This window comes from Fukomys damarensis, unplaced genomic scaffold, assembly GCF_012274545.1.
Source record: "Fukomys damarensis isolate Sample0158 unplaced genomic scaffold, DMR_v1.0_HiC HiC_scaffold_26, whole genome shotgun sequence".
Lineage (NCBI taxonomy): Eukaryota > Metazoa > Chordata > Mammalia > Rodentia > Bathyergidae > Fukomys > Fukomys damarensis.
In genome coordinates, this window is record NW_022900938.1 from 28793735 (window position 1) to 28807704 (window position 13970).

General features: G+C 35.3%; 1 protein-coding gene across 1 annotated transcript in view; it reads left to right on the top strand.

Annotated features, from left to right (window-relative positions):
* Nucleotides 1–7823, top strand: part of Galnt3 (polypeptide N-acetylgalactosaminyltransferase 3) — a 60669-nt gene extending 52846 nt beyond the window's left edge. The window contains exon 11 of the mRNA XM_019204984.2: nt 7095–7823. Coding sequence (XP_019060529.1) covers nt 7095–7181 — 87 coding nt within the window. The 3' untranslated portion in view covers nt 7182–7823. The remainder of the gene's footprint in view (nt 1–7094) is intronic.
* Nucleotides 7824–13970: the final 6147 nt, after the last annotated feature.

A 13970-nucleotide genomic window follows, 5' to 3' on the forward strand; every position in this document is an offset into this window, starting at 1 on the left:
CTAAAATTCTTTCAATAATGTTTTTTAGCTTATAGAGCATACATTTCTCATTTTTTGATTAGCTTATTTCTGTTTTTATATTTTATTGGTATTATAAATGAAATTTTCTATTTCAATTTTTGAGGTGATTTTGAAAATATATAGAAATATAACTGATTTTTCAATATTGAGCTTTTAAAAATATTTAACCATAGTAGCCCTAAGAGTTTGTTAATGGCTCCAGACAATTTTCTGTATATAAAATCATGGCTATCTGTGAAAGAAATAGTTTTATATCTTTCTCTGTAATCTGGATAAGTTTTATTTGACAGGTTTTCCTGAATAGAACCTATGTTGCAATGTCTTTTTAATATCTTGACTGATTTACTATGGCTATATTTTAAGATTTTAATATATATGTTCATAAAATAAATTATCTTAGAATTTTCTTCTAATGACTTTATTGGATTTTATCAAGTTTATCTTGCTCTTATAAAACTGTTTGTTTTCTCTGCCTTTGTTTTCTAAAAGACAATGTGTAATATAAATTCTAATTATTTTATAAATGACAGGAGTTGTGACTCCACCTGGGCCTGGAGTAATATTTTGTGGAAAGCTTAATATAGGGCTCTTTATTCCAATTTTTCTTGCATCTATTTTGGTACAATGTATTCTAAGAATTTATTTATTTTATCTAAAATATGAACTGATTGGTATGTTTTTCTAAAATAGTCTCTTGTCATCCTCTTAATTTATATAGCATTGTTAGTGATACACCTTTCATGCCTGGTAATGATAATTTATGCATTTTTAATTTTTTCTGTCTTTTGATTAGTGGTGATAAATGTTTAATGATTTTATTATTTTTTCAAAGAACCAATTTTTTACTTGGTTGATTTTTCTGTATTTGTCTATGCTCTCTTTCATGGATTCTTCTAAATTTTAAAAAGTTCACTTCTATATATTTTGGCTTTAATTTTTTTCCTCTCTCTGTTTTTTAAAAGATGAAATCTTGCATAATTGATTATAAACGTTTCTTATTTAAAGCTATAAGTTCCTCATTAGCTGTTGACATGTTTTCATTATCACTCAGTCGAAATCATTTTTAAGTTTTTCTTTTTTGATGCACAGGTTCTTTATGAGTGTCTCTCAATTTTCAGAGATTTTTGAAATATCCTAGATAAATTATTATTGTGGAATTCTAGTTTAATTTGTTGTGATACCATAGCATGCATTATTTCAACCTTAAAAAGTTTACTGATACCTTTCCTGGCCTAGAACATGGTCAACTTTGGTCAGTATTTCATGTAGAGTCAATGTAAAGTCCTATGATATTGATTAGGTAAAGCTGATTAATACTGTTCAAATCTGCTATAGTATTGTGTGTGTGTGTGTGTGTGTGTGTGTGTGTGTACATGTGAACTTTTTTTCGTCTATGCCCATCTACTGTTAGTCAAATGAATTCTTCAGTTTGGATATGGAATTCTTCATTTTTAGCATTTTCATTTGGTTCTTAAAGCTGCCATTGTTCTGCAGAATTTCCCAATTTTTCATTTATATTTTACATTTATTTTCAAGTCTATATCTGGTTTTTCAAGTATTTATGTGTCCTCCTTGTCTACTTCTATTGAGTATGGATAACATTTTTCTGCTTCTTTTTCTTTCTTAGTTTCTTGTTTTGCATTAAGCATTGTATGTAATATAATTAATATTTACCCACAGAAAAGGGAATGTGCCTATCAAGCTGCTGGAGATGGGGCTTGTGTCAATTTAATCTGTTGTTAAACTGTATTTAAATTTTGTTGCAATTTCAGTAAGATTTAGTTCTTTAAATGTATAAAATATTTTGAGAAGAGAATTAGTATCTTTCCTTCAGGAGAACTTAAAGTTTGAGCATCAATGAGAATTCAGAGATCTTTATACTTTATATTACAAGTACTTATTTTTCAAATCATGCAAGAGCTCTTTCTATTTTACAGGCTGGCTATCCAATTCTTTAAGTCACAGTGAGTTATACTTTTTTTTCATGCATGCCCTCCATCTCTTCTGCAATTTGGAATACTTCCCTTTGGCCTGGGCGCTTCTGTCATGGGCAGCTGGAGAAGGCCTAGTACACCCCAGAGGGGCCTCCATCTGCTGGCCTTCCTTCACCCCCAACAACTTGTGATGACTTTGAGTGTCTCCTTCAGTTCCTTGCATGACTTCCAATCTTGGGTACCTTGTAAGCTGCTAATTAGCTTGGGAAAACACCTTGTTCTGAAGAATAGGGGGTCTGTTTCTTAGCTATCCTGCATGCTGCCAGCCTTTACTCTAGGCCACATGACATCAATTTGTACAGGCTCTAAAGAACTGATTTTTTCTAAATATGTAGTTAAGCTAAGGACCACAAATTCTGTCCTCCTATCCATGTCAGTTGTTTTCTTCCACGTCAGTTGTCTCTTCTAGAAGATTGCAAAACCAGTGTCAATGAAAATGTAGTCACTCTGCCATTTCAAAAAACATAAGCTACTACTTTTACATCTTTGTGATTTGTACAAGGAGGTGTGCCTACTACTTTTTAATAATCACATCCGTTTTAAAGTGCTGTGACTCTGATCTTTGAGTCCCTGCAGATGCTGAGTGTGAAGATTTTTTCATTTATTTTCATAAGCTTTTCAAAAATAATAGATTATTTAATTGAAATATATATATATATATATATGAAATAATAGAACATTTAAGAAATAACTTGGTTTGGTACTTATTTCTTGAACTATATATATTTTTATGTTCTATGTTTAAAGTGATTTTTGGCTGATACCTTTCAGACTTGAATATACCATTTGCCTTCTAAAAACCTACAATGGCTTCTCACTCTGGTCCAAAAGCTCCATTATAAAATAATACAGATCTTCATGATTCATCTATAAATTACATTTTCTGGCATTTATTTCCTTCACTGTCTTCCTTCTAGCTATATAGATCTTATAAACTAATAAGATTATTCTCTGAAATGCCATACGCTTTTATGCCCCCCGTTTCTTCTCTTCCTCTCTGAAAGCTTGAAATCTATGTTAGTCTTCTAGCAGCATTTCATTGAACTCTTTTGCCATACTATCTTTTTCCTAGGTATCATTTGCATTTTAAATGACCCTATAAAATGAAAGTGTAATTCTGATGTAATTTAAAATCTTGAATTACAGTGATCAGCACCTCCAGTAGTCTTTCAATAAATATTTATTGCATGAAAAGTATAAGCACAAGCAATTCATTATGTTTTGCTTGAATCACTTTAAAATGAAGTTGCAGGAATGATTTCCTGTTGTTTCTAAATATTCTGTGGTATCTATGATACAGATGTACCCTCCCAACCATGGAAAGTCAGATAATCAATATTGATGCAACACTAAAATCCAATCCATTCCAAATACCTCATTAAACAGCCTTAACTATCCCCATAACGTACCTCTTTTCCTTTTTAGATCCAGAATCATGCAATGCATTTGTTTGTTGCATTTCTTTAGTCTCCTTCAGTCTGGGGTAGTTTGATAATCTTTCCCTGATAATTGTGTAGTTCAGTTTTAGGTCATAAAGAATGTCAATCACATGGAGCCATCTGACATTTCCTCATGGTGACACTCAGGCTCATTTTATCAGTAGGAGAACAGAAAAGAATATCCTCAGAGCATTAAAAAGAGTACTTAATGTCTAGTCATCCCACCACTGGGGATGTTAACTTTAATAATCTGCTCAAATAAGTGCCACATTTTCTCTTTTGTAGATGAAAGTATTTTGTGGATAGATACTCCAAGACTATACATAATTCTTATATGTGTAGGTCTTCGTTAGATTCCCACCAACTGGCTTTAACACCCACTCAGACTTCTATCTGATCCATCTCCCACCCTGGCATGTGTCTTTGTTCCATCTATATTAATTGGTTGGCACCGTACTGCAAGAAAATTTGCATTTGTTTATTTACAATGGCCTGATAGATTCCTACTTCATTCAGTGGTTTATAATTTAGTTACTATTAATGTTTATTATGATGCTCTTATTGTTCCAGGCTTGGTCAAAAGGACCTCTTCTTGGTAACTCCTGTGGGAGCGTTTCCCAGGTCCTCATCATTCTCTGGGCACTTTCGGACTTTCTCATTTGTACTTTTCCTGTCCGGTCTTGGAATCACCTCATCCTCCATTGAGCCTGGTTTCTGTTAGTCGAGGACCTTAGAAGTCAAAATCTGGGGGCTCAGTGAGCTCACTGCTAGTAGAGAACCATTACCTCTAAGTCCTTTGTCAGACAGAGCTGTGTTTGTATAGCATATCAATATCTATATGAATTCAAGTTAGAGTCCTATAAATATATATTTAGTTCTAGGGCTGGGGATTTAGCACTGTGGTATGGACGCTCACCTTGCAAACAGAAGGACCCGAGTTTGATCCCTGGTACCAAAACCAAAAAACAAATGCATATTTAGTTCTGTCCATAGCCCTCTTTTCCTTTCAACTGTAATGGAATAGTTCAGTCATTATTTCTATTCATAAGTCCCATTTCTGACAATGAGAAATGTGATTGCTATTATTCTGAACTTATTTACATATGCAATTAAAATTCCAATTGTGCCACCAAATTTTGTGGCTCTGGCCCCAAAATCTTTTCCTCAGCCCTTAGCTATGTCCTTTTCTTATCCTAACCATTGCTCTCAGCCACTTCCAAGCATTGGGAAAGAAAAGTAGGAAAAGGAAAAAGGAGAGGGGTATCCTTCCTGTTCTTTTGAATAAATACTTCTTAGAATGGAAAGAAAATTATTTGAAACTGAGCTAAAACTAGTATATTTTTGGTCAAATTTTATCTGCTTCCTTATAGTTGAAAAGAAGAAATAAAGTGCATGCCTTTTAAGAAGCACAAATCATAGAGATTTTCATAGCTTTATAAAAAATCATAAAAATTAGGAAGAGATTTGCATATGCGTTATCAGTTTTCTATTGCTGCTGTAACAAATTACCACATCCTTGGTGGCTTAGAACAATGCAGATTTCTTGTCTTACATTTCTGGAAATCAGGAAGCTAAAACAGGTCTCACTGGGCAAAAGTCAAGTGTAGGCAGAGCTGTGTGTCTTCTGGAGGTTCTAAAGGACAATTGATTTTCTTGGTGTTCCCAGCTTCTAAAGACCATCAAAGGTTCCTTACTTTCTGGTCCCATTTCTCTGTCTTCAAAGACAGCAGTGCAGTGTATTCAAGTCTTTCACTAATTCTGATCTTTTCTCTACGTCTCTTCCACTCTTAAGAACCTTATTGTTATGTTGGGTGCACTATATAACCCAGGATAATCTTCTCCTCTTAAGGTCAATTGACGGAACCTCACTCTACTTTCAGACTAGATTCCTTTTTTTCCATATAATAAAACCTGTTCAGGGCCAGGGATTTAGCTCAGTGGTTCCACTGCCTGCCTCATAAGCACAAGGACCCGAGTTCGATCCCTGGTACCAAAAAAACAAAACAAAACAAAACAAAAAAACCCTGCTCAGAAATTAGGACATAAGTGTTTTGAGAAACTTGTTATTCTGTATACCACAATATGAGACATACAAGAGATTGACAGCTTTAATTATATGATTAACTTTTACAAATCAATAAGACTAATAACACTGTAATGGAAAAGTAAGCAAATATTCACAAATATTGAAAGAAAAGGTAGGTAATGGCTGAATGCTTTTAAAAGATTAATCACTTCAATATTTAAAGGCAAATTATATGCAAAAATGCAAATTACAAAGCTATAAAGATTTTACTAATCAAGTTGGTAGAGCCATTTTCTCCTTTTCATCCTCTGCACGTTCCTCCATCGCCTTTATGCTCACTGTTGTCAACACTGAAAGAAAAGGACACTCATATTTCTGGTGGGAATAAAAATTGACACTACATTTCTAGATTGATTTTCAGCAGTACGTATTCATGATCTTAAAATTGTGCAAACCATGATTGGCTAAGCAATTCTATTTCTATAAATTTGTTCTAGGATAAAAAGAAAGGTATCAAATGTTTTAAAGATTATTTATGAGGGTTTTGTTCAGTGAAAGAATGGAACAGTTTAATTCTATTGAAATAGGATTGTTTTAATATATTTTGATATGAAGTAATGTAGTATTCATTTGAAAATTTTGTATATAAAACATATTGTAAAAATAATAAAATTATTTGTGTCTTAGAAATCATGGCTAGACTCAACAAATCTCATTTTCTGCCATAAAAGAAATTTATTCTTCCAGGCTATTTTCTTTTGCATTATGATTTTACCAACATGTATAGGTTAATGTACAGACATTAAACATTATAACTTTAAAAGTGTTATCTACTGAGATGGAGAGACACCCAGGATGTACTGTGTGAAAAAAAAATCTGGTTAGAAAGCAGCTTAGGACTTGGGATGAAGCTCAGTGGTACAGTATATACCTAAAATGCATAAGGCACTAGGTTCAACCCCAGCACCAAGAACACAGACAAAACAAAACCTATGGTTATTCAGGGTGATTCCATTTTTTAAAATATCATATCTGGGAGAATACATAATAGTATAAAATAGTTAATTTCTAGACTATAGGGTAATATCTGATATTTCAACAGCTTTTTAAATTCACTGTCATTTTATAACAGCTTAAAATAATAAAAGTTCTTATTTTATTTGTTTTGGGGTTTTTTTGTTTGTTTTTTGTTTTTTGAGACAGGGTCTCACTATGTAGTTGAGACTGACCTGGAACTCACTACGTAACCCAGGCTGGTCTCCAACTCCCAGCGATTCTCCTGCCTCAGCCTCCCGAGTGCTGGGATTACAGGCGTGCACCACCACGCCTGGCTAAAAGTTCTTGTTTTAAAAAGTGATAGGAAAGGTTAATTGAAATGCACTGACTTTTTCTGTTAATATTTAGCTCACTTGCTTTTCACTTCATAATTATAAAAGTAAAAACAATTTCTAGTTGTGTAATAGAAAGTAGAAAAAGGTAATTACACAAATTTTCAGTTTATTTGGTACAACACACATATGTTTATTTTTTGCTAAAATTAAAGTGAAAAATTCTACCTTTCATATAACCTTTATTTCATATGCGTTACTGTAAAATGTCTCTTTACTTGTGCAGGCCACAGTAATGAAATGTTACAAGACAAAGCAGAGAGGACTCCTAGAATTAGTGTACAAGAAGAGACTCAGCATCTTTCATTCCTGATGAACCCAGAGTACCAAGAACACTTGCTCTAAGCTATGATTTATGTTTTATGTTTTATGTTTTTTATGATCTTATACTTTATGTTAATGAGGTTTGTACACATTAATTTAAACACATAGATGATGTATTAAAATGAGTAAGGTACCATCTATTCCTTTAGAGAACAGCCAGTTTAAGGAGGAAAAGGAACAACTAAAGAGATGGCCTAACGGGGCTAAAAGCTATGGTAGAGATTGACACAGAGCACAGAGGACAACTCTGCTCATGGTGTGGGGTGTGTGGATGTGAAGACTTATTCCGGGAAGATGAGATTCTGACCTCTGCCTTGGAGAACAAAATGGAGTTGGCCTGGTTGACTCCACTTGTTTGGACAGGGTCAAAAGAGAAGCAGGAAGTAGTTTCTGTGGACTCAGAAGCAGAGACGCAGAACTGGCCCTCTCTGAATTCTGTGGGGGCCGGACCTGCTGCTCCAGACTCACAGCTCCCAGACCCGCCCAATGCACTGGCTCTTCAAGCCCCACCCTCGCACCTCTTTCCCTCTGACTTTCCCTTTATGACTTCTGTAAAGTCCTGGGACACTGAAGCCATGCAGAGAGAAGGGTATCCATCTGGTCAGTTTCTTCTGTGGTATATCCTCTCTCTATGGCAAAATGGACCTTTCTTTTATTCCACTTGGCTTGTGATTGCTTTGAAATTTAAAAAAATGAAATTATGTTAAGGATAAGTCATAGATAGGAAGTAGGAAGGAGTAGCAAAAGTTGAGATTAACACAAAAGGTAGTGATCAACACCAAAGTAGGGGTGACAGCTCAGACTCCGGTAGGTCAGGGATTGACTGGGAAGTGACACACAGACCAGACCATCTGTGGTACATTCTGGGTTTTGAAGTGGGCACATGGATGTCATTGTATTGTTCTTTAAAGTGAAGATGTTTTTCATATAATCTTATGCACGTGAAAGCAAACTGATGTGTGATTGAAGTAAGGTGCCAAAGAGGGAGTAAAAAACAAAGGGAAGTGGCTGCGCATACCACAGGGAAGGTTTCTTTGGTGTTCCATTCATGCTTTTCTTATTTCTTTCAAGATGGCACTGTTATCTCTAATTTATTCTAAAGTGGTAATGCTAAATATTCATTTATATAAGATGCTCTTCTAAGCAATAAGCTTTGGGAATGAGATGTGGAACTTAAAATACATTAGAAGAAATACAGGATATTAAAGCTATAGCCAAAGCAACAGGCATGGAACAAATGCAGCATCAAAGGGTTTGTATTGTGTTCCAGCCAGAGAGCAAGTGAATTCAATGGCATGGTAAGCGAACCATGGGAATTGTGTGTTTATTTCAAGTAGAGTGCAAAGGGAGTTGCCATCACTTTATGAAGGAAAAGCTCAATAGAGGAGGCAGGCTTGCTGGAGCCATTTGATAGAAGCAGGACAGTTTGAACAGTGGAAAGAAAACGTTTCAGGCTTTGAATTATTTGTGGTCATGTTGCTATTTTGACTGTTACAGTATGGGAGCTGCCTGCATAGTGATCTCCCCAGGCCTGCAATGGATTGTCTGGGAATGCTCTGCTGTGGCTTGCACCTCCTCTCCAGCAATTCTTTACCCAAACCATAAAACCCAAACAAATGTATTTTTGTTCTAAATGGGCATAGCTTTAAACATGAAACCAAAAATTTTGGTTTGAGAAGAGTCAAAATTTTGAAGGCATTTATATTTTCTCGCCTTTGTTTTGTAACTGCAGCAGCAAAGATAAACTAACTTCCCCCATCTGTGCTTATTTCTTTCCATATTTAACCTAAACGTGGACACCAGGGTGCTCATTGTTTATTGCCTATTCTTTTCTGCTTGCTGCTTAATTTTGGATGTTTTTCTTCAATAGTGGAAGTGCGCCTGCCCTTTGGCATTCAAATTTATTTTGTCATGGGAAACGTGAAAAAGTTACTAACAGCCTCATGAGTCAAACTTTAGTAGAGAGAGTTTCAGCATTTTCGCACCCAGCTCTGTTTTTTGCTACCTCCTGTCTTCCTCAGTGCTCCTATTCATTTTCATTGTTCTTCCTCTTTCCCCAAGTCCCTTCTCATTCTTCTCTAGGTTCCACATTTGGGAGGTACTGATAAATTCCTGCAGAAGAAGATGACATAGTATATCACTCCTCCTGCGGTTAATCACGGGAAATCTTTTCCTGCACTGTCCAGAGGAAGAATGGATTGTAATGGGAATTTTAAACTAATAGCTAAACAGTGGCCACAGGAATGGAGTCAGCTTATTTATTATGCTATAAATTTAATTGTGATAAATGTAAGATGGGATTATTTTCCTAGTCTGTGTAAAAAAAAAATTATCATGTGAATCGAACATTCAGCTAAAAATGCAGGAAAAAATATTATGGGGGCATGTGAGTTAATTAAAAAACATTATATATAATGTTCTCAATATAAGGCTGGGGATTTAGCTCAGTGGTGCCGCTCAAGTGCACGGTCCTGAGTTCAATCCCCAGTACCCCCCAAAAAAAACATTATTTTCATCGATTTTGTGATATAATATTTTTAACTTTTTGAAATATATTTGTTGAGATTTTAAAAATATTTACCTTTGCATTTTATTTATGTTCATCATTTTATATTTTATTTTCTTACTAAGAAATTCTTAAGTCATATAAGCTTCAGCCACCACAACAGTTGGATCTGCTCTTGCTTGTCAAAAAAATGAACAATTGTCATTCCCATATGTATGTAGGAAGAGGGAAAATAGCTTATGTTGTGTTTGTAAATATTTTTTGGCTCAAATTTTTAACCCATCTTTTTTATACCTCCTAAAAATTGTACAAAATGTTTTTCCACATAGCCAAGTTCATCTTACACTTATTCCTTGCAGAGCATCAGCCAGCCACCCTGTGGATTCAGATGAACTAGAAACCGGCCCGGTGGGCATTGCCCTTGTGTACCCATTTGATATAGTGTTTCCATGAACTGATGTTTAATAAATAATAAGGTGTGTACTGCTGAATTAGGTCAGCAGCTAAGGTGGGAGGAGAGCCGTACTTTTCATATTGGAGCTGCTTTGAATATTGAAAAGCATTAGGAAGCAAAGGACCGGCTTGGTGGGTTGTAATAGTTACTGCCCACCTCAGGGGAGTTCACAAGCTGCTCCAGATTCCTGAGATGTTCCAGCTATTGCAAAGTTGAATTAAAAATGTTCTGAAAGCCCAGGAAGAAATATTAAGAGACTCCATCCTACATATTTCACGGAGTTTGGAGACTCCACCCCTCTCTGCATTAGCAAAGTGGATCTCAATCATTATGGAGCATTGAAAGATTTAGTGGTGAAAGAACATTTTTGCCACATATGCTTAAATGATTCAGAGGGAAAATGCTTGAGAGATAAAGCAAACATAGCAAAATACAACATTTGAGGGGTCCAGGTAAAGAGTACATGGACATTTTCTGTAGTACTTAGTGAATCGGGCTGTTCTATCCAAATATCCTAGATGTGGGAGCTTGTAAGTTATAGAAATTTAGTTTTCATAGGTACAGAGACTGGAATTTCAAGATCAACATGCTATCATGGCTGTGTTCTGGTAAGAAGTGTCTTTGTGCTTACAGATTTCTTTCTTTTCATTGTACCCTTACATTGTGGAAAGAAGTCAAGCAAGCATTCTGGGGTCCCCTCTATAAAAGCATTGACCCATTCACAAGGACTCCACCCTCTTCAAGAATTACCTCCTGAGGGCTTTCCGTCCTCTAACATCACAGAGATAGGGTTTCAGTATGGGTAGACACAAATATTCACTTTAAGAAAGTAGTTCTGCAACTTTTCTGCAAAATCAAAATTGTATAAAAATGAAACAGCAGAAAACAATAGCTGCAGCAAACTAAACACAAAACAGTTGCTAACTATACACCTCTATTCTTTGATCCTACTTCCTCAGAGTAATGAAGATGTGGTTACATAAATTCAATTTAAATAAAAGATTGGGTCCATATCTCATTACCAGATATATTCATAAAAGGTGAGTGTTTTTGAGACTTTCTTGGTAAGTTTATTAAACATAACGCTCACTTAAGAGAACTGGAGCTATACCGTAAGTCCCCAGTTTACAAACATGAGTTGTCAGCTTTCACAGGTCTACTGTATGAGGCTCACTTGGTCAGATATGAACAAATCTGGTTAAATGAATGTTCTCCCTGAGCAGAACTCGCCCATAAATGAGGGACTTACGTTATGTAGATAATAAAAATGTGAATCTTTTAGGCCTTGATAGGCAATTTCACATTTCAAATAACTATAGACACTATAACCATAGTATTCCTTACCTATTTTGTTTTTCATTTTTTGACAAGAGGGATAAAGTTAGACTCATGGTGTTCCTGCCTGTAGCCTGATTAACTGCTGGCATTGTATTTCTTCTTCATTTTTTTGTATTGCCTAACATTTCCTAAATTTTATTCTAACTAATTTTGGATGACAGCCTCCATTACACAAGGCTTAGTATATGTATATCACACAAATAAATATAAGTTGCATAAATACAGTAGATCTCATTTAGAGATAGCTTATATGTTTATCAATGGTTAGGAATAAAGTTAAAGCTTATTCCTAAGAAAGGCTCTCATCCTTAGTTGAGATTCTTGCACTGTTAGAGGATCAAGGGGTTTATTTGATAAGTGGAAGAATGTTTTGGTTGGGAAAAGACAGCTCTTGTGGCATAGCTCTGAGAACCCTGCAGACCAAAGAAGAAAGATGCAAAGTAATGAAAGACACAATTTAAAAAGATAATTTTATTGGTACATTTAAGGTATACAATATAATGTCATTTATCACTGGAAATTTGCACCTTTACATAATCCATCTTGGTTCTTATTTTTCCCCATTCCCCTGCCCTCCCTTCACTCCCTCTACCTCTCTCTATCTGCAAAGACTTTGTTTGCATTTTTTCATTTTCTCGTATTAATTCCATTCTCTTCTTTCTTTTCCCCTATCCGAAGGTATAATAGATAATGTGAAATAAGAAGGAAAGGTGCAAAGGGGATGTGGGAAAGACATTTTTTTTTAAATAGTAGACATCGCATTCAGAAGATGCAGGAATCTTTCATTCCTTTTTTCTGTTTCTTTTTTCCTGACTTTTGGTCCTTCCTTCCTTCTTCATGACATGTTTCCGGAATGTAAGAGAGGTTTCTCTGAGCTGAATGTGCTAGTGTACACTAGTGATCCCAGCACTCTGGGAGGCTGAAACGTGAGGATCACCAGCTCCAGTCCAGCCTAGACAATTTAGCAACTTAGTAAAACCCTGTCTTAAAATGAAAAATAAATAAATGTCTGAAGAGGTAACTCAGCGCAAACATCTTGAATGAGAGAGAGAGAGAGATTTATCTGGACTGAACTGTTTTACCTTTCCAAATACATAATGTGCTAAGAAAATAAAAAAGCATATTAACGATTTTAACCACAAAAACATAAAAATATAAGACAATAAAATAAAGAGCTTTTATTTTCTCATTGAGTTTATTGATACATTTTAGGTATGCAGTACAGTTACATTCATCATTGGGATCTTGTACCTTTACATGACAGGTCTTGGTTCTCATTTTTTCCCCTTATCCCTGCCCTCCCTTCACTCCTCCTCCCTTCTCTATTTACAAATACTTTATTTCCATTTATTCATTTTCTCATGTTTTTCTTTCCCCTTATTACCTTTCCCCTACCGTTCCCACTTCCCCTACACCTTTAGCCCTTTTCTTCCCATTTCACATTGTCAATTGTATCATTAGGCTCTTATGTACTGTTATAGTTTTTCACACCAGAGAAACTATTCAGTATTTACACAAGTGTGACTTATTTATTTCTCTTAGGAGTATATCCTCAATATGTATCCATTTTCCTATGAATGATGATAATTTCTCATTCTTTATGGCTGAGTAGTATTCCATTTTATTTAAAAAAAAAATTTTTTTTATCCAGTCTCCAACTGATAGGCAAATGGGCTATTTCAAAGTTTTAGCTATTACAAACTGTGCTGCTATAAACATGGGTACACATATATCTCTGTAATATGCTTCTTTTAATTCTTTTGGAAAGATACTCAACAGAGGGATGGCTGGGTCAAATGCTACCTCTAATCCCAGCTCTTTGAGGTATCTCCATATTGATTTCCATAGTGGCTGCACCAGTCTGCATTCCCACCAACAATGGAGAAGGGTTCCTTTGTCCCCACAACCTAGATAACATTTGTTATAGGTTGATTTTTGATAGCAGCCATTCTTTGTGAGGTGAGGTGGAATCTCAGTATTGTTTTCATCTGCATCTCTTGAATGACCAGTAATGTGGAACATTTTTTCATATATTTATTTGATGCTTTTACTTCTTTGAGAAATATCTGCTCAGCTACCTCATCTTTGACAAAGGAGCCAACCATCCTCACTGGAGGCAAGATAGCCTCTTTAATGAATGGTGTTGGAAAAACTGGATCTCAATCTGCCAAAGATTAAAACTAGTCCCTTATCTTTCACCATGCACTAAACTAAAATCCAAGTGGATTAAAGATCTGAATATTAAAAAAGAGTCACTAAATTTTCTGGAAAATAAGTTAGGCAGAACTCTTGAAGACATTGGCATAGGAAAAGACTTTATGAACAAATCCTCAGTAGCATGGGAACTAGCAGAAAGAATCCACAACTGGGATCTCATCTTATTAAAAAGCTTCTGCACTGCGAAAAAATCCATGACCAGAACTAAAAGACAACCTACAGTGTGGGAAAAAAATTTTACCAGCTGCTCCTCAGACAAAGGA